Source organism: Amblyomma mixtum, chromosome 5 (assembly GCF_055824585.1).
Source record: "Amblyomma mixtum isolate Tamu chromosome 5, ASM5582458v1, whole genome shotgun sequence".
Lineage (NCBI taxonomy): Eukaryota > Metazoa > Arthropoda > Arachnida > Ixodida > Ixodidae > Amblyomma > Amblyomma mixtum.
In genome coordinates this window covers 180120327-180147398 of record NC_143016.1, presented here as the reverse complement: position 1 = coordinate 180147398, position 27072 = coordinate 180120327, and the positions used below count along the sequence as shown (strand labels likewise).

At 45.6% G+C, this 27072-nt stretch overlaps 1 protein-coding gene across 1 annotated transcript in view; it reads right to left on the bottom strand.

The window, feature by feature from the left end:
- LOC149344952 (uncharacterized) overlaps nucleotides 1-27072 on the bottom strand; it is a 70197-nt gene that overhangs the window by 19935 nt on the left and 23190 nt on the right. Inside the window, exons 3-5 of the mRNA XM_089546419.1 lie at nucleotides 22996-23049; nucleotides 10151-10299; nucleotides 3551-3630 (exon numbers count right to left, since the gene is read on the bottom strand). Of these exons, the coding sequence (XP_089402545.1) occupies nucleotides 3551-3630; nucleotides 10151-10296 (226 nt within the window). The 5' untranslated portion in view covers nucleotides 10297-10299; nucleotides 22996-23049. The remainder of the gene's footprint in view (nucleotides 1-3550; nucleotides 3631-10150; nucleotides 10300-22995; nucleotides 23050-27072) is intronic.

Here is a 27072-nt window from a genome sequence, read left to right as displayed (position 1 = left end):
TTCCACCATATCGATGCCATCTCGTGCAAACCCTCTGCAAACGCCTGCTCCACGCACTTCCCTTTTTGCATCTGCCACTTGGAAGACTTGATCCAGGCTTAAACAACCTCCCGATTAACAATCGTCATGTTCTTGTCACCCTCTCCGTTCTGTCTTACCACCTCTCTTCCTGCGGGCGCCACGATCTGCACTTGCTGTGCTATATTCCTTATGTGGTCCATTCCCTGAACTAGTCTTTCCACTACTTGTGTGGCGTTACCATGGAGGGCGTCGTTTTGCCCTGCCACTAACGCTATCAAATTGCGCCGTGCAACATTCTCGGAAAGTTTGCTTTTCTTCTCACTCAGAACCACGTTCATCATCATCCCTGGGAACTTCTCAACTGATACTTGCCTGTCACGCTTTACGAGCTGCATTATAGTTCTGTTCCACCTCCTAATGTTGGAGTCACCAGCGATATGCACCTGGGCACTTCGTCCATTCCTCCTAACTTCTGGTTTCTGCTGCCTGTTATCACTGATTTAGACCTTATTTCTGGGCTTCCCTTCTTCCCTTTCTTTCTATCGTCTCCAGACTTCCTACCTGTCCCTGGAAATAGATATCCCTATCTAAACCTGCCCCATCTGGTTTCTTATCGCTGTCTATGATAGTGCAGGCCCCATTCATATGGGTCGCGCTGGAATGTCCGCCATTGTGGTTTCTGATTGGGGCTTCGGCCATTCTTGCTTGCATTTGAGCTAGGTGTTCCTGGCAGTTTCGCTTTTCTGCTTCTTTTACCTCTAGCTCTCTTTCTAGGGTGTCCATGCGTGAGGTTAGTTGAGCCTTTTTTTGGTCAGTCCTGTCCAGGCTTGCTTTATAATAGCGTACACATGTGGTGGCGGCGAGGAAAGAATAACCGCAATGATTCGGCTCCTCCTGCTCGTGGGAACAGGAATGAAGATTGCATGCTAACAGACTCCGGCGGCTACCCACCAGCACTTCTCCGGAACTGCTGGCTTTGTACCTCGTCACAATGCCTGCTCTCAAAACTCGCTCCAGTTCTCCACTCTCAATAATGCAGCAGATACTACCTCATTTTTTTCTTCCTCGTGCCACTACCCTTTCGCCGTCAACGAACCAGTCCACAAAGGATATTCAGGAAACACTACCTAACCATGGTAACCGAGGCACTCTAGAGCTGGTTCAGCATATATTCGGTACGCCTAATTTCTTTTATATGCCTGATAAACAGTGAAACCTTCACTTAACAACATGCATGCACGCTGGAAAAAAAACCATTTACAATTTCTGAACGGCCGCTTCCGGCAGAAAGGAGCCTATCTGAAAACTTAATTGAGAAAAAAAAAGTTTAACCTGCCTCTTAGAAGCCAAAACCGAGCGTCAGTGCCATCGGTGTCTTGCTGTTCTAAACTATTTCCGTATAACGGCTACACGCAGAATTTGAGTGTAGAATGCGAGGCGAAAGACTCAGCACTCGTTTTTGTGCGCCATCTTACTTTCCGCCGTCTGTTTCACGCTGCTTTATTATTGAGACTCTTCGCATTCTTGGCTACGTTCCTCACGCTGTATTCCTAATATTTCAACCGTACTTGCCCACTGATGGCAGCAGAGCCTCGCACAAAAATAAATAACTCATCGTGGCGGCAAAATAGGCAGGTCAACAGCCGCAGCTGCCGTTCTCCACAAGCGGTGTCACCACATGCGCTTTGCTTTAAGCAATTTCCTGGCTTTTCAAACCGCTGGTTTCCATAAAAATAAAATTTTCCATCACATGACGTAAACCTGTAATCTCTTTGACTCCTTTCTCACCACCGCTGGCCTCTCTCCTGCTCCTGAGAAATCTGAGCTTCTCCTTCTCAACCATGCCTCCTACCAGCGCTCACGCAACCACTTCGTCTCTCTCCACCTTTCTGACTCTCCCATTCCTGTCGTCACACAGTGCAAAGTTCTTGGCTTCCCTTTGCATGCGGCTAAGAATGTGCAATCCCTCCACCGCGCTGTCACCACCTGCCACTCTGTAGCTTACCTCCTGCGGCGCGTGGTCACTCGACGCTCAGGTCTCCACGAGGCTCACGCGTGCCGAGTTGCCCACGTGCTGGCCCTTAACAAGGTCTTGTACTTTGCACCCTACGCTTCCTTCACTCAGACTCAACTTAACGCTCTCGAGACTGCCTTTGTGGGCCTCTACAAGGCAGCTCTCAACCTCCCTATCACTACCTCTACCACTAAGCTCTTTGCCACAGGCCTCTTTCATCCTCTTCGTTCTCTTCTCAGTCTCCATCGTGACTCGCAGCTTGCCCGGCTTTCCCTTACCCCTCAGGGTCAGTGGTTATTGACTCAAGCGGGTATCTCGCCCATTCCAATCTCCCCGTTTACCTCTCCTATTCCCACCCCCGCTCCCACTCTACGTATCCTTCCCCTGCCGACCAACATGTCCCCCGTCCTGCGCGCCGGACGTCGTCATGCGGCCGCATAGCACCATTCCCCTCTCTTTGATATCCAGAGTGTAGCTTACACGAATGCCTCCTTCGTGGCTCCTCGAGGTTCCTGCGGCTACGCCCCGTACCATCCACACCTCCCTGCTCCTGAAACCCACACCAGCGGGCCGTATCTACACCCTCCAGACGCATTGTCCCTCGAGGTCCTCGCCATTGCGCATGCCCTCCAGTCATTTGCCCTCCTTCCCTCTCTCCAAGAGTACACAGTCTATTCAGACTCACAAGCCGCTATACACCACATACAGAAACGCACCCTGACTCTTTCTCTACAACAGGAGGTCGAACGAGGGGTCTCCGCACTGCAGCCTTCCATCGTTTTCCTCCGCTGGGTCCCTGGGCATTCAGTGATTGACGGCAATGAGCTGGCCCATCAGCTCGCCCGCGACACACTTTTCCGGGCACCGTTGATCCCCTGGCCCAAGCCCTCAGAGGACGGTGGGAGACTCACCCTTCGCCGCACCATAAAAGAGGTCTACCTTGAGCTCCGCCTCGACAAACGCCTTTACCCTCCCCCTCATCCATCACTCACGGTGCCGGAGTCTCGCCTTCTTCGGCACATTCAGATGAATGCAGTTATCACCCCGTCCCGCCTCTTCCTCTATCGCTATCGATCGGACCCTTCCTGTCCCAACTGCCCCTGTATCTATGCGGACCTGGCCCATTGCCTCTTCTATTGCCCGGCTGCTCAGCAGTCGGGTTCCTTCCCCCCACCCTCTCTATCCATCACCACCTGGCTCGACTGGCTTGGCGCTGAAGGGGAAGAAGAACAGCGGCTTCTGGTCGCCCAGCGGACGACATGATCGGCTTATAAGTTATGGTCGATTAAAAGTCTTTTACTACTACTACTACTACTACCACTACTACTACTACTACTTCTACTACTACTACTACTAATACTACTACTACTACTACTACTACTACTACTACTACTACTACTACTACTACTACTACTACTACTACTACTACCAGGATTTGTTTTCAGCCGTAAGCGATCTTCCAGTCCGTGCTCAGAACCCGCAAGTCAATCACGAAATGTGCAGAGTATTACTTACTGCCATCTACGGATGTAAACGCTGTAGCTGTTCCATTGGTATCCTTTGTGAGTGGATCATACGTGGCGTTCATGGCAAACCTATGCATTTGGTGGAATGTTGGATAAGTAACGCTTCTGAGGACATTCACTGTTTTCTTTCCCCTAACTCCGATTGAGAAATATGAAGAAACTCCCATTTTATTACAGCAGCCCGTGTTTTGTTCTAGTTACACTAATAATAGTCCGGTTACGTATCTAGCAAAATGCGCTGGTTTTTATAGTGGTGTTCGCCCTCAATGGAATGATTCAAAATAAGATCACGTCTTTGAAAATCCATACTCAAGTTAGAGAAAACGTTTTCAACGTTATGAAGGTTGTCCCGCCTAACTTCTGCCAGGGTTTAAAAATAAGTCGAGGCACTGTTGTTCCTCGGTATCGTAAGAAGCATATCACACTATTATTTGCTTGACTGCATAATTAGTCAAGATTAATGAACCAACTTCGCAAGCAACAGAGTTCGGCAAGAAATTCCAATTACAAAGTTTGAGAACGGCCCGAAAAACGTGCGACTGAACAGTTTCTATCTTTCCATCTATTACTTATTTGTTTTTGCCGCTGACTGCATACGCCAGCGAAAGAGAAAAAATACCGCATTAAATTACGGCTTGCGCCCCTAAATTGCAGCGCTCTCGGACTTTCGGCGAACGAACGGAGAAATCAATCATATAGCCGGGTGTGGTACCGTTGAAAAGGCAATAGGGCAGAGACGCAGACAGTGGCAACGCGATCTACAGCAGCGCAAGCGATAACAGCTGCTGACACTTATCGCTACCACTTGTCACGAGGGAAGCACAGCGATGGCGTAAATCACAACGCCAATGCCTGCGTTACTGCAATAAGATCACCAGCACATCCGGCGAAACGATATGTTCATTTGTACATCGTTTATAGATCGGTGCATTTGTACGCGAAACGTTTGGGAGCATTGCGATCGCGGCGCACGCGCGAACATGTCATGTAGATTTTTTAAGGCGAGAGCCTTCAATGTCTCATACTGTAGTTAGCACAGTATGAGACGCGGCAGCCGCGCAGGCAGCCGCGCAGGCAGATTTGTCCGCGTTTCGGCGTTACTACTCAAAAAGGAACTGCTTCGAGGCTGGGAATCGAACCAAGGCCTTTGGCATTCGAAGCGGAGACGCTACCAATACGCCACGAAGGCTCAAGGTTTTTGTGCATGAAAAAAGGCACATCTAGTGAATGCATTCGTTTCATAAATAAAATAAAAGGGATTAAGAAATAAGAGAAGAAACAAAAATAAAATAAAATATGAAAAATGAAATATGGAAAAATAAAAACAATAAAAATTAAAAGAATCAAAAATAAAAAATAAAATGAAGAAAAATAAAAGAGGAAAAATAAAAACTAACAAACAGTGCGCCAGGAAACGCCTTCGCCTTGCAGCACTTTAGAGAGCCAAAGTGCCTCTGAATTTCTTTTTGTATTTCACGCGCATCTGCCATAAGCCGAAAACAATAATACGTAGTGGACAGCTAGAAGTTGCTGAATTAGACGTCTAGCGGAACGTTCTAAAACTTTCCTGTTGGTGTTTTTCTTCGAAACTTCGTCGCTTGCGAAATTGGTCAATTAATCTTAAATAAGCATGCGAGTAAGAAGAATACAAAAATAGTGTGACCCACTATGTAGAATAGCCATTCACATGCATCTGGTCGCGTCGTCCTATAGTGCATGGGCAGATTTTTAAACCTTGGCTATAATTAGCTGGACACCTTGTATATCTAGGCGCTTGTCCATCCTGCATGACAGAATAAAATGTAACGCCAACATTCGCAGCTGTAGACGAACATCGATCTGTGACGTAAGCAAGATGCGGTGACGCTGTTGTCGCCGGCTGGGACGACTGGGGGTGAACACTACGGACAGCCGCGATAGAAATACATGGAAATAAAAGTTTTCAACGTGTTTTCCCCTTTCACAGTACATCTATAATGTTGTCCGCTCGTGGTTAACAACAAAGTTCATCCTAGAAGAGATTTTCCGAGCATGAAACGTGAAACTGCGGGCAGCTCAGGGACACGCGCCACGGCACCTTACGTCGTTGACCGAATTGATTTCTTTGCGTAGATCGCTGCTCATCGCTCGGTGAAAATTCCATCTTCATGGCTCTGCGATAACTTCGTCACCTTGAGCTGGAACCATTATCAATATAGCAAGGTGGAAGCTGCAATCACAAGACCGGAACAGGACGGAACCACGTCACAACAAGCGGGCGTGAACTTCCGGGGCAAGCCTTCATAAGCAAGCTGCGTTCCCGGACCTCATCACAACTGCGGGCAGCTCAGGCACACGCGCCTCGGCACCTTATGTCGTTGACCGAATTGATTTCTTTGCGCAGGTACGTGATTTTCCTGAGTTTTTCCCGAGCGCGTTCCTGAGCTGCCCTGCAGTGTTTTCTTTTTTTTTGCCTTGAGTTGGGTGATAAACAGCATCAACTATTAAAGAAGTAGCAAAGATGCTGTCAGAACTTTCCAGAAAGTTTGACAACCACAAAGCTAACGTTGTGACAGAACTGCAAGACATCAAACAGTCGCTGTCGTTCATAAATGATAAATTTGAAGAATTCAAGTCCACAGTAGAAGACATGAAGCGGGAACAACAGACACTGAAAGCAGAAAAAAACGATCTTGGAGCAGCCCTAGAGAGTGCAAAAGCTGAGATTGTAGAGTTAAAGCACTATTCATGACAACAGAACATCGAAATCAAAGGACTACTCCTCAGGACTGACGAAAAACTTGCTGACGCCTTAATACAGTTTGGTGAAACGCGCGGTGTTCCAATATCCAGCTCTGATATTGATGTGATTCATCGCGTACCCGGAAAGGACAAGAAAAAACCAAATGTGATCATGAGCCTCACATCTCGCTCCGTGCGTAGCAGAATACTACACGCAGTGAAAAAGATCAGTTTTTGTCTCCGGTGGACTTTGGCTACGAAGGCACAGACACAGTCTGTATCAATGAGCACCTCTGTCCTGAGTATAAGGTATTGCTTGGAAAAGCAATTGCACGAAAGCGAGAAAAGGGCTGGAAGTTCACCTGGGTCGCTAATGGAAAGATCCTTGCTAGGAAGGCCGAGAACTCGAACGTGATTCAGATCCGTTCCGAGGCCGACTTAGCTCTGATCTGTTAAACCAAAATCGACAGTAAATCATGGACAGTGTGCAGCTAGCAAACCAATTTATGAAAAACAAATGCATGTGCCTCTCTGCTTCATTGCAATGTTCGAAGCTTGAATAAGAACATAGATAATGTCTGCTGTCTAATGGGTGAGCACTCATTTACGTTTGACTACATAGCCGCTTCTGAAACTTGGCTACATGAAGGGGAATTCCACAATATCCAAGGGTTCAATTTTTTTTTCCTGCAGTAGAAAAACTTCTACGAGAGGCGGTGGAGTTGGCCTATACGTAAAAACATCGTTGTATTCCTCGCTTCTTCCTGGGTTGAGAAATTCATATTCTGCTGGTTTTGATTTTTTGGTTGTTCGGTGTGTGAACCTGACAATTGCTGTCGTATATCGTGCTCCAAATAGCTCTATATCACTCTTCCTTGGCCATTTTGAATCGCTGCTCACGAACTTATCTAATCTAAGAGTCAAAGAATTAATCTGTGGTGATTTAAATATTGATTGTTTAAGTGATAACAGTGTGGTATATACTAACTTATTACAGTCATATGGCTTCAGTAATGTAGTTATAGGCCCTACACGTGTGACTCCTATTTCTTCGACGTCACTGGATCATATACTCTGCAATTTCGACACATCATCTAGTTTGAGCTCCATATATAAAGCATCCCTTACAGATCATTATCCTGTTGCGATATTTTTTCCTCTCGAACAAGCTGCCCCGGGTAAAACATCTGACCCCCACTGCAGCATCGATGTTATTCAGTTAAGGGAATGTCTTCAAGCGGTAGATTTTAGCTTGATCAACTCAGCTGATGTTAACGACCTATACGAAGAATTTAACGACAGGCTAACCACGGCAGTTTTGCAATCTTCTACACCTCAAATCAAAAGATACTATAAGTACGACTATTTGTCCCTGGATGACACAAGCTATTATGAAACTTATTAAGGAAAAAGATCACTGGCATACCAAATGTAAACAAAAGCCAGGTAATTCATATTACTTAGTAAAGTTTCGGAGAGCAAGAAACTTAGTTACTGCTGCCATAAGGTCCCGCAAGAAAGAGTATTACTCCCAATTAATTTTGAAAAATGCCCACAGTACGAAAGTCACGTGGCAGGTCATTAACGCTGTTATTAAACCCGTAGCAAATCGTTTTATTATGCCTGACATAGAAATCCTGGGGATCTCCATTGAAAATCTAGTTACAACGTTCAATGTATATATTTCCACTATTGGTGCAAGTATAGGAAATACTTGCCCCTGCACTCAGTACCTCCCTCCTCCGCAAAACATTGTAGTGACCTTTGCATACCATGATATTACAGTGGATGAGATTGCATATACAGCTAATCATTTTCCATCGAAATTATCTACTTGATGTGATGGCGGCGTTGCCTCTATTGCGCTGAAGGAATGCATTGATATCTTATGCGAGCCACTTGAAAAAATCTTCAACTTTGCCTTCTATTCCTCCACCTATCCCGATCTGATTAAGCTAGCTAGAATAGTACCAATTCACAAAAATGGTGACCGTAACCACGTTGAGAATTACCGCCCAATTTCCATTTTAAGCCTGCATAAACACACTTTTTGAAAAACTCGTTGCAAAGAGAGTGAAAATATTTCTCGAGAAAGAAGCCTCGCTATGTCCTCAACAACACGGCTTTAGACCAAACAGATCAACTGGTACGGCCGTGATATCGCTAACAAACACGATCAACACTCTCCTAAATGATAATAAAATAGGCTTAGGAATTTTTTTGGACATTAGGAAAGCATTTGACACTGTTGATCACGAAATTTTACTCAAAAATCTTGCGCATTACGGTTCTAGAGGTATTAGTTTAGAATTCTTCAGAAGTTATTTCAATAATCGGCGGCAAATGATCCAACTTAGTGGTGTGAAACAGTTACGGTTGGTGTGCCTCAGGGTGCAGTCCTTGGTCCGATTTTTTTACCTTGTATATTAATGACCTGCCGCATTTCACACAACACTTCTGTGTTTTTATGTATGCTGACGGCACTGCTCTTCTACGTGCTCATGAATCTACAATGGATCTTATTAGCGCCGCAAACCGAGAATTGGAAACTTTGTGTAGCTGGTTTATTTCAAATAAACTTGTTGTAAATGTTAATAAGACAAAATGCATAATATTTAGGGGCTCCAGAAAAACAATAGATGAAAACCTGCCTTCCGTAGAATGGCTGGGAACACCTATTGCACTTGTGAATAACATCACTTATCTTGAAATAATTCTAGACGGGAACCTGCACTGGAAGCAATACATTCAGGCGCTTTGTAAAAAGTTAGCTGCAGCATGCTCTGCACTCTACAAATGCCGAGATTATTTTGGTAATGACATACTCAGAGTTATTTATTTCTCAATTTTTCAAAGCCAGTTATCATATTGCATTGAATCATGGGGCCACACCTACCGATCTTATTTGGAACCACTTAGGGTCTTGCAAAAAAGGGCAATTCGATTCATTTCACATTCAGGATACAACGCCCACACAGCTCCTCTTTTTAAACAGATGGATATACTGCCACTACAATCATTACTTGAATACAGGACTGTCTTGACAATACACACATGCCTTACAGACAATTACCCGTTACACTCATCGCTATTCTTTATCCCACCACTATGCACTCGCAACGCCACTCATAGAAATTTCCTTCTTCCGAAAACAAAAAATGTCTATGGAGAAAGAAGGATGGCCCATGTTGGTATTAAGCTGTGGAACAAGCTTCCAAGTGACCTTAAACATTGTAAAACTTTTTCTGTGTCACAGAATAAATACTGTAAACAATGAGTGAAGCCAGCGTTTTTTCTTTTCATGTATTTTTGTGTGTTTGTATCTGTTTGTAAAAGAGGCTTGGTGCTCTGAATATTGTTGCTGTATGTACCCATTTATGCCTTTCTAAGTTCATGAGCTTTTATATGTATGTAATTAATTTTTGTTATGCCTCCATGGGTACTCTGTGAAAATAGAAAAATGTTTATAAAAGTTTTGCTTACATGTGTGTTCCAATAGGCCGTGCTCCCGTTCTTCACCCCCTGCCGGGAATTACCGTCACGCACACGTTAAAAAATACATCGCCTCAAAAAAAAACGTTTCATAGTTCCACAGTCGGCTCTAGGATTAGCTTGGTTATTCGTCACGAACGGACGACAACACAAGCGCATTGTGAAATCAAACAACTGTTTTAGAAACATTTCCTTTCACATATTCCTATGGGCGCTAACCCTACTTTTCACCCCAGTCGTTCTCGCCGTCCGCGAGCAAACCTGGTGTTCGTCTGTTGTCTTCGTCTATGTGTTGTTCCCCACCATGATCACCACCATGATCGGTATTTCATTGAATTCATCTGCAATCAGAGTGCTGTACAGGATTAGAGCTCACCATGTTTCAGAAGCGTTGACGTTGATGGACACAACATGGGTAAGTGTTTGATTCTTTTGGTCTTTTTGAGATGTACTTGCGTTAATACATGTGATAAAGCCGTAGCTCATGTTGCTTTTGATCAAATAAATATTAGGTGAAGACATGAACTGCAAAGCGCATAACAAAGAAATATTACATGCCGTCCTAGCAGGCTATTAGAACTAAAAGCAGTCTATGCCAGAAGGCTACTTCTATTCGCAGTTTACATTATTTACAAAATATAACATAACTACAGCCAATTATAACCTTTATGTTGCCTAAACAACACTCGTAAAATTATATGCAATATTGCTGCCCAGGATAAACAAGGAAAAGCCTAAAATATGAACTCAACGACCGCACGTGATGTTCTCCGTATTCATACCTTTACAATGTTCATAATAAGCCTAGAATAAAGGCCTATTTTAGATATCTTCAATTAACCCTGTCCTGTGCCAACGTCCGCTGTCTTACCGCCGCAGGCTTCAAACATATTTAAAAACTTTTAGCGGAAGCGCGCGATTCTGAAACCAATTCTAAGCGCTTCGGCGAATTAGCGTCGCTACCAGGAATTTGGGACAGTGGTCTTTTTGCCAACTTTAGTAGCCACGGGGGGCATCATTTTTCCAAGGGCGCTATTGTGCTGAAAGACCGACTGGTAGGAGTAAATTGGAAGTGAAACATTGAAACTGATTTATTCATTCCTCGTACAAGCTAGAGGAGGCAGGGACTAAACACTCTGTTAAAGCCGGACAGAGGTCCCTGCCACCCCCCCCCCCCCACCACCACCAGGTTCGGCATCGTGTAATCTTAATATATAATCATATATCACTAACAGTTTGCAATTACAAACTCTGTTACGATAAAAATACCGTTACTATCTATTCTACCGTATACTAATTACTCAAGATAACTTCAACTGGAGTACGATACATTTTCACGCAAATCATATCTGTCTTCTCGAAAAAATTTGAAAAAAAAAATAATGGAATCCACATGCGTCATTCCTATAAATTATATGAACAACGTACAGAAATGGTTGCATGTAATAGAGGTGATAAATAAGAACAGGAAGCCATCATGTATATGCACTGAGAAAAACACAGAAAGCCACGTTCTGAACTGCCTTAAAGCGAACACAGGAGGAATGATGTAAGAGATAAAACACTGTCAGTGGCTATTTGGTTCCAAAAAGAAGTTTTGCCGCATTAATATCATAATTATCTGCTTTTTGAATCAGTGCTTATAATAACTGAAACCTACTAATTCCTTCATTTATCCAGTATTTCGAGTGCTTGGAAATGGAACGTGTGTTTTCCGCAATGTGTTCGTATCCTGGACGAACATATTGCTTTTGGCCTGAGGCAGTCGCTTTGAGAACTGTTTCCACGCTCTTTTCTTCTAAGGAACGGCATCATTTCCAAATAATATACTTGGTCCGATCTTAGCATGGCCTACTCACTGAAAAGAGGTGCTGTGCGCAAGCTCGCATAGTGGCCATGAAAATTTTAGAAGATCCAAAGAATTTTCTTTTGTTTGAGGTTTAGTTTTCTGCTATTGTTTTACGCTGTGCCCGATACTTAAGCACCATAAGCAGGATTACTGTAGAAAAGCGCTTAATATAGCTCCTTATTTCAGCAGAGCGGTGGTAGATGCTTTGTTTCAGATAAAACTCCCGCAGTTTTCGAGAGCTCCGCGGTAAGGTCAATCACATGAGTATTTCAATTTAGGCGTTAGTTGAACCATACTCGGAGAATTGTTGTTCCCTCACTCGACTTATCGGGTCATCATCATAGGTTAGTTTTATCTCGGAACATGTTAGTTTGTTAACTGCGTGGAAAAAACGTATTTCATCTTTTCCACGTTTCGCTGCTACCTGTTTGCTTTCAACGATACTGATAATGCTACTTATAATGCATGATCGTGAAGTTCATTAATAGTACCTGAGAAAAACAATACATTAGTACTGCCTGCGTACATAGCGAGCTCTGGGGATTCCGGAATATTTATAATGTCGTTTACGTAGAATAAAACTAACACTGGCCCAAACCTCGACCCTTGCGGGACCTTGCTGCATCATTAGTATGTCAGCAGAAACCTTATGCATTCGAACATACGCTGCCGACCACAAAGGTAGGTTCTAATTAATTCATAAGCCTTTCCACTTATTCCGTACCTTTAGATGTTATTTAATGCAATCTTGTGATCAATCAAGTCGAAAGTAATCATAAGGTGAAGAAACAAACGAAATGTTTATTTATTTGTCTTCAATGTTCGCAATAAATTTGTGTTCAACATTTAGCAATGCGTGACCTGCAGATTTTTTTTTTGAAAAACATACTGACCTGTCGCTATCACATTGTTCTTTGTAAAATGAAAAGCCGCCAGCCTATCCTAAATGGCACCCTCAAAGACCTTTCAAAACACTGTCAGGAATGAAATTTGGCGAAAGTTGGCAATGTTTTCGGGGCCTCTGCCTTTCTATACCGGTGTTATGCGCGCAGGTTTCAGTTTCTCGGAGAAGGTTGCAGTCGAAATTACTAAGTTAATAATGTATGTCAGCACATCACTTATTTCAGGCCCAACATGTTTCATTCGGATAGGAATAATTTCATCAGCCCTGGAGTTATAATATTCTTTATCGTCTTTTCAACATGTATTCTCTGGTTTCAATAATATATAGATCCTCACACACGAGTGATGGGTGTTTCAACGTATCCATTGTTTTCAATATGGCATGTCTGAGAATGAGGTGCAACAGCTTCAATAAAAAGCTTGTTCATGGCTTAACGACGTCTTCTTGTCACTGATTTGAACGCTCGCCACTGTGATTATGTATGGCTTCCGTCTGCCTATAATCTTATTCACGACAACCCAAACCTTCCTTTTTTGTCTCCGGTAACAAAGAAAACATGTTCGTTGTAGAGACATCTGGCCTTCCTTAAATCACCCTAATACATTTCTGCTTTTCTTGAATTCACTAAGCACGGATTTCTTCCATGTTGAAATGAAGATATGGCATATTCCGTTCTTTTTCCTATTATTTTGTATCGTTCACGATTGATTCGCGGATTTCTCTCATACATGAAGTGCTGAATTCTTTCCCGCAGTGTTAATGCATTGTAAAAACAGTCAAGACTACACCCTGAGAATTTATTGTACACACTGCCTGCCTTTTTATTATGTATATGCTCCCGGTCTAATGCAGGAACTAGTGCTTTAAACTCGTCTATTGTCTGATCAGTTGTGTGGTGACGGCTATTGCCATTGTTTGTTTGGCGTCTTTCAGTGTGAGTGTTTGCCAGACAGAACATAGGCAGGTGATCGCTGATGTCTGCCGATAAAACGCCTACTCCTATGTTGCTCTCAGTAAGGTTGGATACACATTTGTCTATTGCACTTGCAGACATAGTAGATATTCTGGTTGGTAGGTTGACGTAGTCAACAGAGGAAGACGTTTGTATGTTTTATAAGTCCATCGATCTACCCTCGTAAGGGTTTATATCTATGTTTATATTACCCATCATAATGCAGGGGTCATTATAAAAGGTTCCAGTTTCGACAAGTTTTCCTAAGAACGCCGTGAACCGTCTTTTTGACTTTCATTTGGCGGTCTGTATACAACAGAAGCAGTATCATTTCCTAGACGCAAAGTAAGACGCTCGATATTGCGGTTGAGAATTCTTCGCGAACACCATATTTTACTGAATGCTTAACACATATCGCAGCCCCCTCCCTCTTTTCATATCTCTTGTGAGGTTCTCCGATGCATACCCTTTGAATAATGGCATTAAATCCGGTTCACAAAGCCTGGTTTCTGTGAATAAAAGTGAGTTGAATCCATAGTCAAGAGTGTGAAAGAGCATTTTAAGTTCGTTCATTTCATTATCCGTACTTATAGCTTTATCTGTAGTCCTGAAAAGGCACATCTTCCAAATTATTTAATCAAATCTCACATTGTCTAATAGGTATCGGATTCTGCGCGCGAGTTCATGACGCCTGATAAAACTTGTATGCTCTACTTTGGTAGCCTTGTTTCAGCCATTTGCCGCCACAAATCTTGACAAAGTCATCGAAAGTACCAATACGCACCATGGGTGAGCCATCATACTTCAGAGTAAAAATCTTTCCGCCAGATATCCAGATAAATTTCCAGTTCGCCGCCTTCTTTTTGTGTACCGCTGCTGCCAGCAGCTGCCAGCAGCTTCTTGTTTTGCTTTGTGAGATGTTCACTGACAAAAATTAAACTGCTGGTGTTCAAAGTGGTGTTCAATTTCCTTGCTTTGGTGAGCAGATCATTCCGCTTGTCTCTCCGCGCAAAATGGGCGAAGACATCACGTTCTCCTGCTTTCAAGGTTGGGACACAGTGGCATGCATCTATGTGATGCTCCTAGATGCGATCCTCCTCAACTACCCCTTCAGTTTTCGGTACAAATTTTAAGGTTTCATTGCCTTGAGGGACGCCTCTTATTTCGAAGTTATTTACTCGTTTGCACTGCTCAAGTTGTCCTAGCCTGCGCGAAACCCCAACATTTTCTGCCTTCCAGAGCCGCGATGTTTTACACTAAATCTTTGCACCATTGCAGACATGAGAGCAAAAGTTCACACTCTCTGATATCTTTGCGCAGCAACATGGCCCTACCGATGCCGCTGTTCGATGCAGGTTCCGCGGCAGCAGAGCATGCATCCTGCATTCTTCAGCGCCTCTGACGACTGCAGTGTGTTCTCGGTGGCAGCGTGGGCGTCCACTGCGGTCATAGGCGCGGGAGGGATCTTCGGAGTCCCACCACCCTCTTACTGCGAGTGCCCATGGCTTAGCCTGCTCTACTAACTTCGCCATCACCATGCCATCCTGTCGCAGCAGCAAAGTTCGTGTTGTGTTCGCGTCGCTAGTGACTCACTCTTCCCCCCCCCCCCCCTGGATTACTCGTGTCTAATCTCGCCTCCAACGCCGGACTATGCGGCAGTTGCGGTCTGCTACACCATGGGTGCGGCGCGCCAGGGCTCCTACCTCGACGTCCCCCCCTCCCGTGTGGCTCTGAGCATTCGTATCCACATATTAGTAGCAAGAAAATAAAACTCATGTGATTGTTAAGAGGGTGTAACGCGCATGTTAGAGCATTCGCTGTGCTGTGAGAAGGCGCAGGACAGAACGCTGCGTTGAATTCATGGTAGCTGCTGCTGACGCCTTGTATTTCATCCCTTGGTTTCCGTTGTCAATGTCGTTAAGTTATATTGGTTTAGGCACAGTTTTTAAATGTTGTCGTGTAGCGGAACTAAAATTATTCTTTTTGTCTGTTTCGATAACACGTCGCTGAAGCATGCTCCATGGCCTATGCGAGCCTCTAATGAGAGGGGGGTTTTAGCTTGCAGAAAATCCGTGTCCTGATATTTGGTATCTGCAGCGCCGTCCATCTCGTTTTTTCTTTTGGTCCCACATGTTGCTCTTTACAAGCATTTGCTTGTGCGCTTGCATATACGCTTCTGTAGCCGTTAGAATGTTTGTCAAGGGGGAACCAACTTTTCAGCCTGCATTATGTTTTTTGCTCCATTTTTTAAGATTCCTCAGAAGTAGAGAAAAAAGTGACCGTCATTATATACTAATGCTGTACGTACATAAATTGTGTATAAATGGTGCATGCATACGCGTCTGAAGTTTGTATTGACTGATATGTAAACTGAAATGACGCTGCTATTTGCTCTTATGTGGGCAGTATCGGGTCACTTTTTTAATTCATATTTTCTTTGTGAATATAATGCTATTGCAGCGAACTACGACGGCCGCGCCTGATACCGCCTGGGCAGATCAATGACGAATCGCCGGTGAAGACGAAGGGTCGATGAAAAACAAAGTGCCGCCGCGCTGCACGAGATCGGTTCGGGTGGACTGGCCATCTTCAGCACTGCCCACCGTTCTGCTCGCCGTTTTGTGTCGCCCGCCGTGCACTCCGTCCCCGTTATACTTGTGCAAAAACCATCTTTCACTTGGTGGAGGTGCGGATTTACTCCCGTCTTGGCACTTCAAGGCCATCCGCTTCCGATTTTCACAATGCCTGAAGATTCTCACAACCACCGACCCTCCTGCCGCACACTCCTGCCACACAGCCGCTGACAGTCATCTGCGCTGGAGCTTTGCCCCAGCGCGATCCCTCTGTCTTCAGCGGTACCGGAGACCACGACGTCGAGGACTGGTTAGCCTCGTACTAGCGGGTCAGTACCCACAACAAAGGGACGATCGTCTAAAACTGAACGACGTCAGTTCATATCTCATGGACGTTGCGAATCATTGGTACCGCAACCACGAGGATGACATCACATCGTGATCCGCCTTCAAGCGGAATTTCGCCGACGTCTTCGGCCGGCCTTCAGTGCACAAGCTGCGCGCTGAGCAAAGCCTGCGAGCTCGGGCGCAGGTGGCCCTGGAAAATTCACCAGTTATATTGAGGACGTGGTAGATCTCTGCAAGCTTGTGGATGCTTCAATGCCCGCGCGTGCCCAGATCGACCGCATCCTGAAGGGCATTGACGACAACGCGTTCCAGACGCTTCTCGCCAAAAATCCAGCCACCGTCGTCGACGTCATAGCACAATGCCAGAGCTACGACGAACTCCGCAAGCGCCGTCTTCTCACTCACTCTCCACTCTCTCCCCCGGAGCCTCTGGCCGCTTTGACATCTGATTCTGACCAGTCGCTACTGCTGCCCCAGATCCAGCAGTTTGTTCGCGAAGAAGTTGCTGGTCAGCTTTCCCTGGTCCACCCGAATACTGCCGCTTCCTCTCCTCTTGTGCCTTCGCTACAGCGTATCATCCGCGAACAAGTAGCCGAAGCTCTTCCTCCTCTACCAGAACTTCCTTCCGTCCCTCCTTTGACGTACGCCGGCGCCGCGGCCCATTATAGCCAATCCACCCCTGTGGCGGCGCTTTTGACGTACTCCGCCCTGGCTGCACGGCCTCGGCCTGCGGCGTTACCACCTCGTCAACCTGCCCTGCGCCCGGCACCGGCTCTACCAGCGGCTCCGCTTCATCCTCCCTCTTCGCCACAATACAACCCTAGGCGCACACCGAACCATCGTCATATATGCTTTTCGCGCAGCTTCCCCGGCTATGTGGTTGCGCCATGTGGTTGGCCCCTACAGCGGTTGCGCCTTCTGCCTGCTCACCTTACCTCCTCCGTTCTGTTCCACCTCCGGAAGCCTACACCACGACGAGCGTCCGTATACGACCTGTCGATCCCCGTCCCCTCGTCGCCGTTCACTTTCACCTATGCGCCGTCGCGCTACATCTGCTGACGAGGGAAACTAAATTGCGCAGTTTCAAAGGCAAGAACTGCGTGCTCTTCGAACAGTTCAAGGCCTCATCTTTCTCCCGCGAACATTCTAGTGGTTTCTGTCGACGGTTTGTCTGTGTACGCGCTTGTCGACACGGGCGCTGCTGTGTCAGTAGTTCATGAGAGGCTGTGCCATCGGTTACGGAAAGTGATGACATCATTTTCTGGTTTGTCGCTTCGCACTGCTACCGGAGAGAGGATCGCACCTTAAGCCGCATGCACAGCGCGGGTCGTCATTGCGGATATTTTGTACACTGTCGAGTTCTTGGTCCTGCCGTCTTGTTTCCACGACGTGATTCTCGGGTGGGACTTCCTGTCAAAAAATAACGCCGTGATAAATTGCGCCCGCGCTGAGGTAGAATTTTCTCCATTGTGTGACGGCTTGGCCGACGAACTCCATTTCCTGTGTCCACAGAAGCTTAACGTAACTGAAGACGTCGACGTCGCTCCGGAGGCTTCAACGCTTGTGTCCCTCTCGTGTCCTGCCACGCCCGCCGTCACCGACTTATTTACGCCATCGTCTTCTTTTGTCCATCGCAAAAACTTGCCGCTGCCGTCTGCTGTTCTCGATGTTCACATAGGTCTCACGAAGATGCTTATCTACAATCCGTCTCCCTGCCCGCTTTATCTGCTACGTGGCGAGTCTCCTGGTTCAGTTCAACCTGCCCACCTTCTCTCGGACCTGGATGCCCACGTGATCTCCCGCAGTTCCTCCATCAATGCTCTTCATCCTGATTCGGCACTTGATCCGTTGCCCGACGCCTTCTTCGAAGCCGCCATTGACGACGCTCTTCCTTACGCCCACCGGACACAGCTCTCCGCCCTTCTACACACCTTTCGCTCTGCTTTCGACGTCGCCCACACTCCTCTAGACCGGACTTCCACCGTCGCGTATCGCATTCAGACCGGTTCCCACCCGCCTTTTCGACAGCGGCCATATCGTCTGTCGGCGGCAGAGCGCCGCGTGATTAGCGAGCAGGTTGAGGACATGCTGCACCGTGGCGTCATCTGTCTCACAGCCCTTGGTCTTCGCCGGTGGTACTTGTCAAGAAGAAAGATGGTTCAATCTGATTCTGTGTTTATTTTCGACGCCTCAACAAAATTACGCACAAGGACAATTACCCTCTTCCCGCATTGAGGACGCTCTTGATAGCCTCCAAGACGCTACATACTTTTCGTCCCTTGACCTACGTTCCGGCTACTGGCAAGTACTGATGGCTGCACCTTGCTGAGAAAAGACAGCATTTGTTACAGCCGACGGCCTCTACGAGTTCAACGTGAGGCTGTTCGTTCTGTGCAACGCACCCGCCACATTCGAAAGGATGATGAATAACATCTTGCGAAAGTTGAAATGGCAGACCTGACCCTGCTACCTTGACGACATTGTTTTTTCGCCTATTTCTGCGCACACCTCGCACGCTTAAGACAGATTTTGACTTTCCTGATTGACGCCGGACTGCAGCTGAAGTGCCACTTCGGAGCTTGGCAGTTGACCATCTTGGGGCACATCGTCTCCAAGGAAGGCATTCTTCCTGAACCGGCCAAGCTCCGTGCTGTGGCGCAATTTCCTGAAGCGGTTTCGCTCAAGCAACTTCGAAGCTTCATAGGTTTGTGTTGCTATTTCCAGCGCTTCGTGCGCAATTTTGCGTCCATCATTGCGCCGCTGACGAGGCACTTGGCGGGAACAATGACATATCTGGCTGGTCGACCGAGTGCGACCAAGCGTTCACTACCCTGCGCCGTCTTTTGACTTCGCCGCCAAAACTCCGACACTTTGAGCCCACAGCGCCTACCGAAGTCCATACGGATGCGAGTGGCGTTGGCCTCGGAGCTGTCTTGGCCCAGCGAAAAGATAGTTTTGAAGAATACGTCGTTTCATATGCGAGTCGCGTTCTTACCAAAGCTAAATCCAACTACTCCGTTACGGAGAAGGAATCTTTAGCTATTGTATGGGCGCTAACAAAATTCCGGCCCTATCTATACGGCCGTCAGTTTGACGTCGTCACGGACCACCATGCGCTCTGCTGGTTATCGTCCATTAGAGATCCATCTGGTCCCCTCGCTCGGTGGGCTCTTCGCCTTCAAGAGTTTGACATCCGCGTCATCTACCGTTCTGGCCGTAAGCACATGGACGCCGATGCTTTGTCTCGGTCTACCCTTCCCAGCGACGCTGCCTGCTCCTCGGCGAACAGTCCCGTACTTTCGTCTCCTACCTTCGCGGATATGCCCGCGGAGCAGCGGAAATACCGGTGGTTTGCGTCCCTCATAGACGCCGCGTCTTCATCACACAACGTTGCGCCTTCTTAAACTTTACAACGTCAAGCTCCCCACTTTGCCTCCCGGGACTGCCTTCTATACCGCCGCAACTACATGTATGATGGTCGGCGGTGGCTTCTCGCGATTCCCCGCCATTTACGATCTGAAATATGCGCCTCTTACCAAGCTGACCCTCAGTGAGCGCACACTGGTGTGCTGAAGACATTCAAAAGAATTTCTCAGTGTTACTACTGGCGTGGCCTGTACCCATATGTTCGAAAATACGTCCTATCTTGCATCGCCTGTCAGCGTCGGAAAACATCCGCTCCCCGTGTGACCGGCCCCTTGCAACCACTCCCTTGCCCGGCCCGTCCTTTCGATCGCGTTGGCGTCGACCTTTACGGCCCGCTTCCCCGTACAGTCTCTGGGAACTGCTGGATTATCGCCGGCGTCGACCACCTCACCTGTTATGCCGAGACAGCCACCCTTCCTGCTGCTACTAGCCGCGAAGTTGCTATGTTCCTGCTGTATCACTTTGTTCTTCGCCACGGCGCGCCGCGCGAGCTGCTCAGTGACAGAGGCCGCGCCTTCCTTTCACACATCGTTGAAGTTCTGCTCGCCGAATGTCGCATCGTACATCGGACCCCCGCTGCCTACAATTCTCAAACTGACGGGCTGACCGAGCGCTTCAACTATACTCTCGGTTACATGCTCACTATGTAGACTGCAGCAGATCAGACCAACTGGGACGCTGTCCTTCCTCTCGTGACATACACGTACAACACCGCAACGCAGTTAACCACCGGCGTTACCCCTTTCTTCCTTCTGTATGGGCGTGAGCCGTCGTCCACGATGGACACCATCTTGCCTTATACTCCTGACGCCTGCCAGTGCACGCCCCTCTCCGAAGTCGCAAAACATGCCGAGGAATGCCGCCAGTCAGCGCGCTCTTTTACCTCCGAATTCCAAGGCTGCCAAAAACATCGCCACGATAAGCGTAACAGGCAACACGTTGTTCCGATTGGATCCTTAGTTTGGAACTGGGTACCAGGCACACTTAAAGCCCCTCTTAGGCACACCACCAGGATTGAAATCAAATTTCGCACGGACTACCATGGGCCTTATCGTATTGTCCAGCAAACGTCGCCGGTCAATTACATCGTGGAGCCGCTCAACCCTTCTTCGGAGTTGCGCCATCACGACTGAGAAACCGTCCACGGCAGCCGCCTGAAGACATACCACGACCCTCTCCTCTTCTTGCCCTCACCATAAGTCGCTAGGGTGGCTCCTCTTCTTTCCCGGGGAAATTGTAGCGAACTACGACGGCCGAGCCTGACACCGCATGGGTAGATCACTGACGAATCGCCGACGAAGACGAAGCCCCGATAAAAGACGAAGTGTCGCCGCGCTGCACGAGATCGGTTCAGGTAGACTGGCCATCTTCTGCGCTGCCCGCCGTTCTGCTCGCCGTTTTGTGTCGCCCGCCGTGAGCTCCGTCCCTGTTCTAATTGCGCAGAAACTCCCTTTCACTAGGACATTTCATGTAAACAGGTAAGTGCAGGACGGTCGAGCCAGCACGCAATCGCACGAGTGGATAGGTGTATTACACCTCGTGTAACGTAAGTATGTGCCTGAAATTTCACACACATGTGCGCTCAGACACCTGATGACTGCATAAAAAAGGAGGAATAATTTTGTTGAACCAGAGCCCAGAAATCAAGCACTTATCTTTTGGGCCTTTCCCTGGGAGGCAGAATTTTCTGGGCAGTGCTAGTTTTGGGCACGTTTTTTTTGGATGTGTTCGGGAAAAATGAGCACCTCCTGGAGAGATTCCAGATTTGCCGATGGATTATTTTTGGAAAATTTTGAGGAGGTTTTGGGTTTGTTGGGCGGTCTCTTATTAGAAGGTGAAAGAAAACAGGCGTATCTTCTGACTCTGGGGTCAATTTTTCCTCTACAAAAAAGATGCACACAGCGCACATGGTTTTCTAGCTTTTTGTTCATCATTTGTCTAATCTATTCAGCCCGAACGCGCTTTGATCCTTTTTTTACTAAGCCAGAAGCACCCCGATCGCTTTGGGACTATCTTGATCACGAGTATGATTTTCACAATCCTCGCGATGTTTTTCGTGTTTTCTGCGTTTTAACTTCACAGGAAGCTACTTCACAGGAGCTTTGAATTCAATGCTGGTAAGAGCGATGGCCATTCGAATCTTTGATTATCTCCGAGCGTATGTGCTTCTGTCTTCGTCGTTTAGATAGTTTACTATTTACGTACGTAAGTTCGTCCGAAAAAACATTCGTTCCGATGCGAGCGTTTTTCTGTGAGCGCGACAGTCGTCTCCACGAAGTGCCAATACGTGGAGACCGCGTGCGACGTATTCAGGCAACAGGGTTTGCTTTTAAGCCTGGTGGTGCAGCATTCAAGGCGTCTGTCAGTTCAAACTTCTAATTAAGACGAGAAAAAGCCTTGTCCTAGCCTATTAATGCCCTCTGGCCGTTAAGGAGACCGTTAGTACTTCACTTCGCGAAAAAAAAAGGAGGTCGCGTTGGCCATTTCACCAAGACACTACATTTCTAGTCCAGGCTATAAATAGACGCAGCTTGAAGGAAGTGCGGTAATACCTATAATAATGCAATGCCAAAGAAGCTTCTAAATACGTTTGTCATTCATGGCTCTTAAAGATGCAGCGGGCTCTCTGTTCAACGCATTTGTTTTGTTTTAGCAACAATGAAACGCGCTCTAACAGCCTAGAAACGCACAAGCTGTCTCTTGTTTATTCGAAGATGGGTCGTAATTGTGATCTCCAGCTCAGTACCACAGCGTCTCCTCTTCGAAGAGGGCAAGGACTTTTCTCCCACCGGACCTATACTGCTAAAGAAATTATGCATCCGTATAAGCTGTACAGCCCTTTATATTTAAAATGAAAACTCTTCGCGCGTATGAGGCGGTGCAACAGTTTATAAAACGTACTCAAGTTGTGCTGGAATAAAATGAACGCGTGTTTTTTCTAGACTTCGGCTGAAATATTGTTGGTTGTTTATCTGAAAAATGATACGAGACTTTCTCACATCCTTCATACCTGCCTTATGGGAACACGCTCCGTAAGGACCATAAATATGGTTCTCAGATACTTGTGCACCATATGCAAGCACAGATCAACTTCGATGCAAGGAAAGAGGAGGTACAGGAATTCTTCTGAAAACAGGATTTATGATAATGATCCAAAATATCTCTTTACCTCCCATGGAGAAACGCAGCCTTCCCCACCATTCGTAGTCACTGTAGTATTGCCCTGACGAAAAGGGAGAAATAAGCAGTTCATATTTATAGACACGTCTTAATATATCGTAAAAACGAAATTATTAGATGCTTCTGGCAGGAAACATGCACTTTTAAGGAGCTTTGAGGGGAACAAATAGCATAGATCATTAGTGCCGTCGCGTTCGGGATTAATAAATATCCGTGCTCTGGTGACGCCATTCGTCCCATTCCTACGCCTCCCACTCCTCCGCGTGGATGGAACGAAAAGAGAGAAAAAATATATTAGGGAAAAATACAACATCTAGGCTATTTAATGATCACACAATAGTTACACGCAGCTGTAGTGTGGAACCCGTACAAGCAATTCGAAAATAACATGTTAGAAGCAGTCCAAAAGAAAGCTGTGCGTTTTATATGTCATCGTTATGATCGCGATTTCTCACCCTCTTCTACACTTCTCTCATTGAATTTAACCACGCTGTCTGCCCGTCGCCACACTGAATCATTAAAATTCTTACATTGTGTCGTCAAATCCTCAGTCAGGCTCTCAGCTAACCACTACATTAACTTTGCACCATTATCATCTACAAGAAGTCATCAAGAGCTTAATTTGACACCGTATTTTGCGCATGCTAATTTTTTCAAATTCAGTTTTTTTCCCCGTTCAATAGAAGCCTGGAATTCTTTACCTGGGTCCATTCGTTCCTGTCCATTTCAAAACTTTGGAACTGCCGTTGAAGACGCTTAATAGCCGTGTATTCTTAGCCTGTTGTTAACAGTTCCGTTCTTGTTTGATATTTCATTTGTGATTTTAAATTTTTGCATTGCTCACTTTCTACATTTTGCTGCATTTTGTTTCCTTGCATTTTGTGATCTTCCCACTCCTGCCATAGCGCATATAAATTGCGCTGCAGTATGTATAAATAAATAAATGAATAAATAAATAAATAAAATGAGCATAAATCTAAGGGTCGGCGTTCAACGCCAAATTTTATACAAGAACAAAATAGTGCTAAGGCTAGACTGCACTTCATGCTTGACAAAGTCAGTTCTTACTTCATGAACCTGCAAATCTGTAAAACTGAACAAGAGCCATTACTCGATAACTCGCCGTGAATATTAAAGAACACGAACCCCAGAAACTCCAATGAGCCGAGCCAATATGAATTCCATGTCATTTACAGAACAAATTGCAGATAACAATCACAAAATTTGTGGTGCAGGGGCAGCTTTGGCCAAAGAGCGTCATAAAAAAAAAACGTATTACTCGTCAAGCAAAGAGTGGTCTAAGATCAATTTCTCAAGCATTTCACCTCGGTTAAGGTGAGCACCACGCTAGGGGAAGCAAGAACAGTTGATGGTGCGTAAGATTTCAAAGATCAAAGATGTCTACCACAGCATGTTCAATGTTAACTACACTACTCTAGTAGGCATCAAAAATATTGTATATAGTATGGCTCCTCATCCTTAATTTATACTGCTTCGTGGAAATGAGTGGCACAGGCTCATGAAATATTGTACATATTTTTCTTCCCACTTTCGTACTTTCCGAATCTCTTTTCAGGGAACAATTGCTCACATTCTCTCTTGCTCTTGCTTACACTTTATCAGCCACTATTGAGTTCGATTTGTTTCAAGCACAGTAATTATGCCCTTATTTCTGCCAGATAAATATCATAATCATGTTTTACTTTCCAGTAGTCAAACATTGGACCGATACCTGGGCTAAAAGCCAGACATTTGGCTTGACAAAGGCCCAGGAACCGTTTACATGAGAACAGGTGGAACTGGTTGCAGTAAAGGAGAATAATAAAAAGAAAAAAGAAAATAGACCAAATATTTCGCAGTGACAACAATACACAAAGCACACATGCGCATACAAAAACATAAGCAACAAATATTCTAAATTACAAGTACAAAGCAAACATCCAACAGTCTTTAATGCCGCAGTTTGAAATAAAGTTATTTAGACCATAGCAAGATTATTGTAATTTTGCAAAATTGCTTCGCAGTTTTGAATTTTTACCAACAGTGTTTTTATATTTATTCAAAGTGGCGGGTACGTTATCGGCTAAAGACTCTAGCTTGTGGCTTGTGCGAAAGGGTGGTACTGCCTCTATATCAGTGTTTCTTGTCTGCACAATGCTACTGCGCTGTTCCAGTGGTGCAAGAGATTTTACGTCTTCAAATTTCCGGAGAGGCAAAATGCAATGTGTCCAATAGACGAAACTTGTGCGGATGATCTGCTCGAATGAAGCCATAGGACACAAATGTATTCTGTTTTGTCGACATGCGTTCAAGGCTGGCGATGTAACGGACCATTTTCTGCTGTAAGACAAGAATACTGTTTTTTTACTCTTCGTGGTAGTTGCCCAGACTAAGTTACAGTATGTGAAATGAGAAATGTAAAGAGCGAAATACATTTGCATTTTGCTTTCGATGGTAGGAAGGACCGGTATCGAGAGAAAACGCCGGTTAGTGATGAGACTTTTTTACACAGATAAAAAATATGAGCGTCCCAATTTTGTGAGCAAAGAAGTACACCCCAAGTGTTTTAAATTTATTTAGAATTTTTATCTGGTCACATCCCAAGCTCAGTTCAGCACTGAAACCGGTCTGGATTGACAACATGAGAAATCCGCGGGCCACCGTATACACTTGGCAGTCTCAAAGAAACAACGAAATGGTACCTCGTACAATCAGTTCCATAGCAGCCTATGCGACTACCTCGGCGGAACTGGCCTCCACCCTTTCTTTTAACTTTCTATCGCCAAGTATCCACTCCCCTTTCCCAACTTATGCCTCATGGCATACTTCTCGAATAAAAAAATACCAAAAACAAAAGAAATAACATGAATACATTAATAGTTTCATTCTCACCAATTTGTCACTATGATAATATGCAAGAGTGTGTTCAAATGAAGCTAGGAGCACTTAAAAAAGTAGTCTCTGCTGCAGGCAGGGATAACGAAACAACTCACCTGAAAACGAGTCAAGCAGAAGCGACAGACAAAACAGTGATTTCATGCTTCAAAGAAATTGCAGATAAAAACTTAATACTTAACAGTGTTACATAAGCATAAAAGGAAGAAAAACGCCACAAGGAAAACGAAAATGGCAAGCGAAAGCGACCGAACACCTATAGGAGTAGTGGTGGAGTTCCTTAAATGTCATGTTTACAAGCAGAATATATGTTGACGATTTAATTCCAGTATAACTCGGGTAAGTTATTCTGTAGCGTTTGCAGCCTTTGACTTTTTTAAACGGTCTTATATTCCAGACATTCGCCCAGTATTCGCCGCGGTACAATGAGATCTCCCTATCTAAATCCAAATCACTAACATAGAAGGTCAACGTTTCCTGAACATAGATTTGATTTCAGATTGTCTTTCGCTTTCGCTTGGTGGTCCGCCTGACGTGCTGGAGGAAGATGTGTTGGCGTTGTTGTTGTCAATGGAAATGAGTTTATTTTACAACGTATCATGACGCACTCTATTCGTGACGCGTACTCGTGACGCATTTCACCAAGACGCTACATTTCTAGTGCAGGCTATAAATATACGCAGCTTGAAGGAAGTGCGGTAATACCTATAATAATGCAATGCCAAAGAAGCTTCTAAATACATTTGTCATTGATGGCTCTTAAAGATGCAGCAGGCTCTCTGTTCACACGCATTTGTTTTGTTTTAGCAACAATGAAACGCGCTCTAACAGCCTAGAAACGCACAAGCTGTCTCTTGTTTATTCGAAGATGGGTCGTAATTGTGATCTCCAGCTCAGTACCACAGCGTCTCCTCTTCGAAGAGGGCAAGGACTTTTCTCCCACCGGAACTATACTGCTAAAGAAATTATGCATCCGTATAAGCTGTACAGCCCTTTATATTTAAAATGAAAACTCTTCGCGCGTATGAAGCGGTGCAACAGTTTATAAACCGTACTCAAGTTGTGCTGGAATAAAATGAACGCGTGTTTTTTCTAGACTTCGGCTGAAATATTGTTGGTTGTTTATCTGAAAAATGATACGAGACTTTCTCACATCCTTCATACCTGCCTT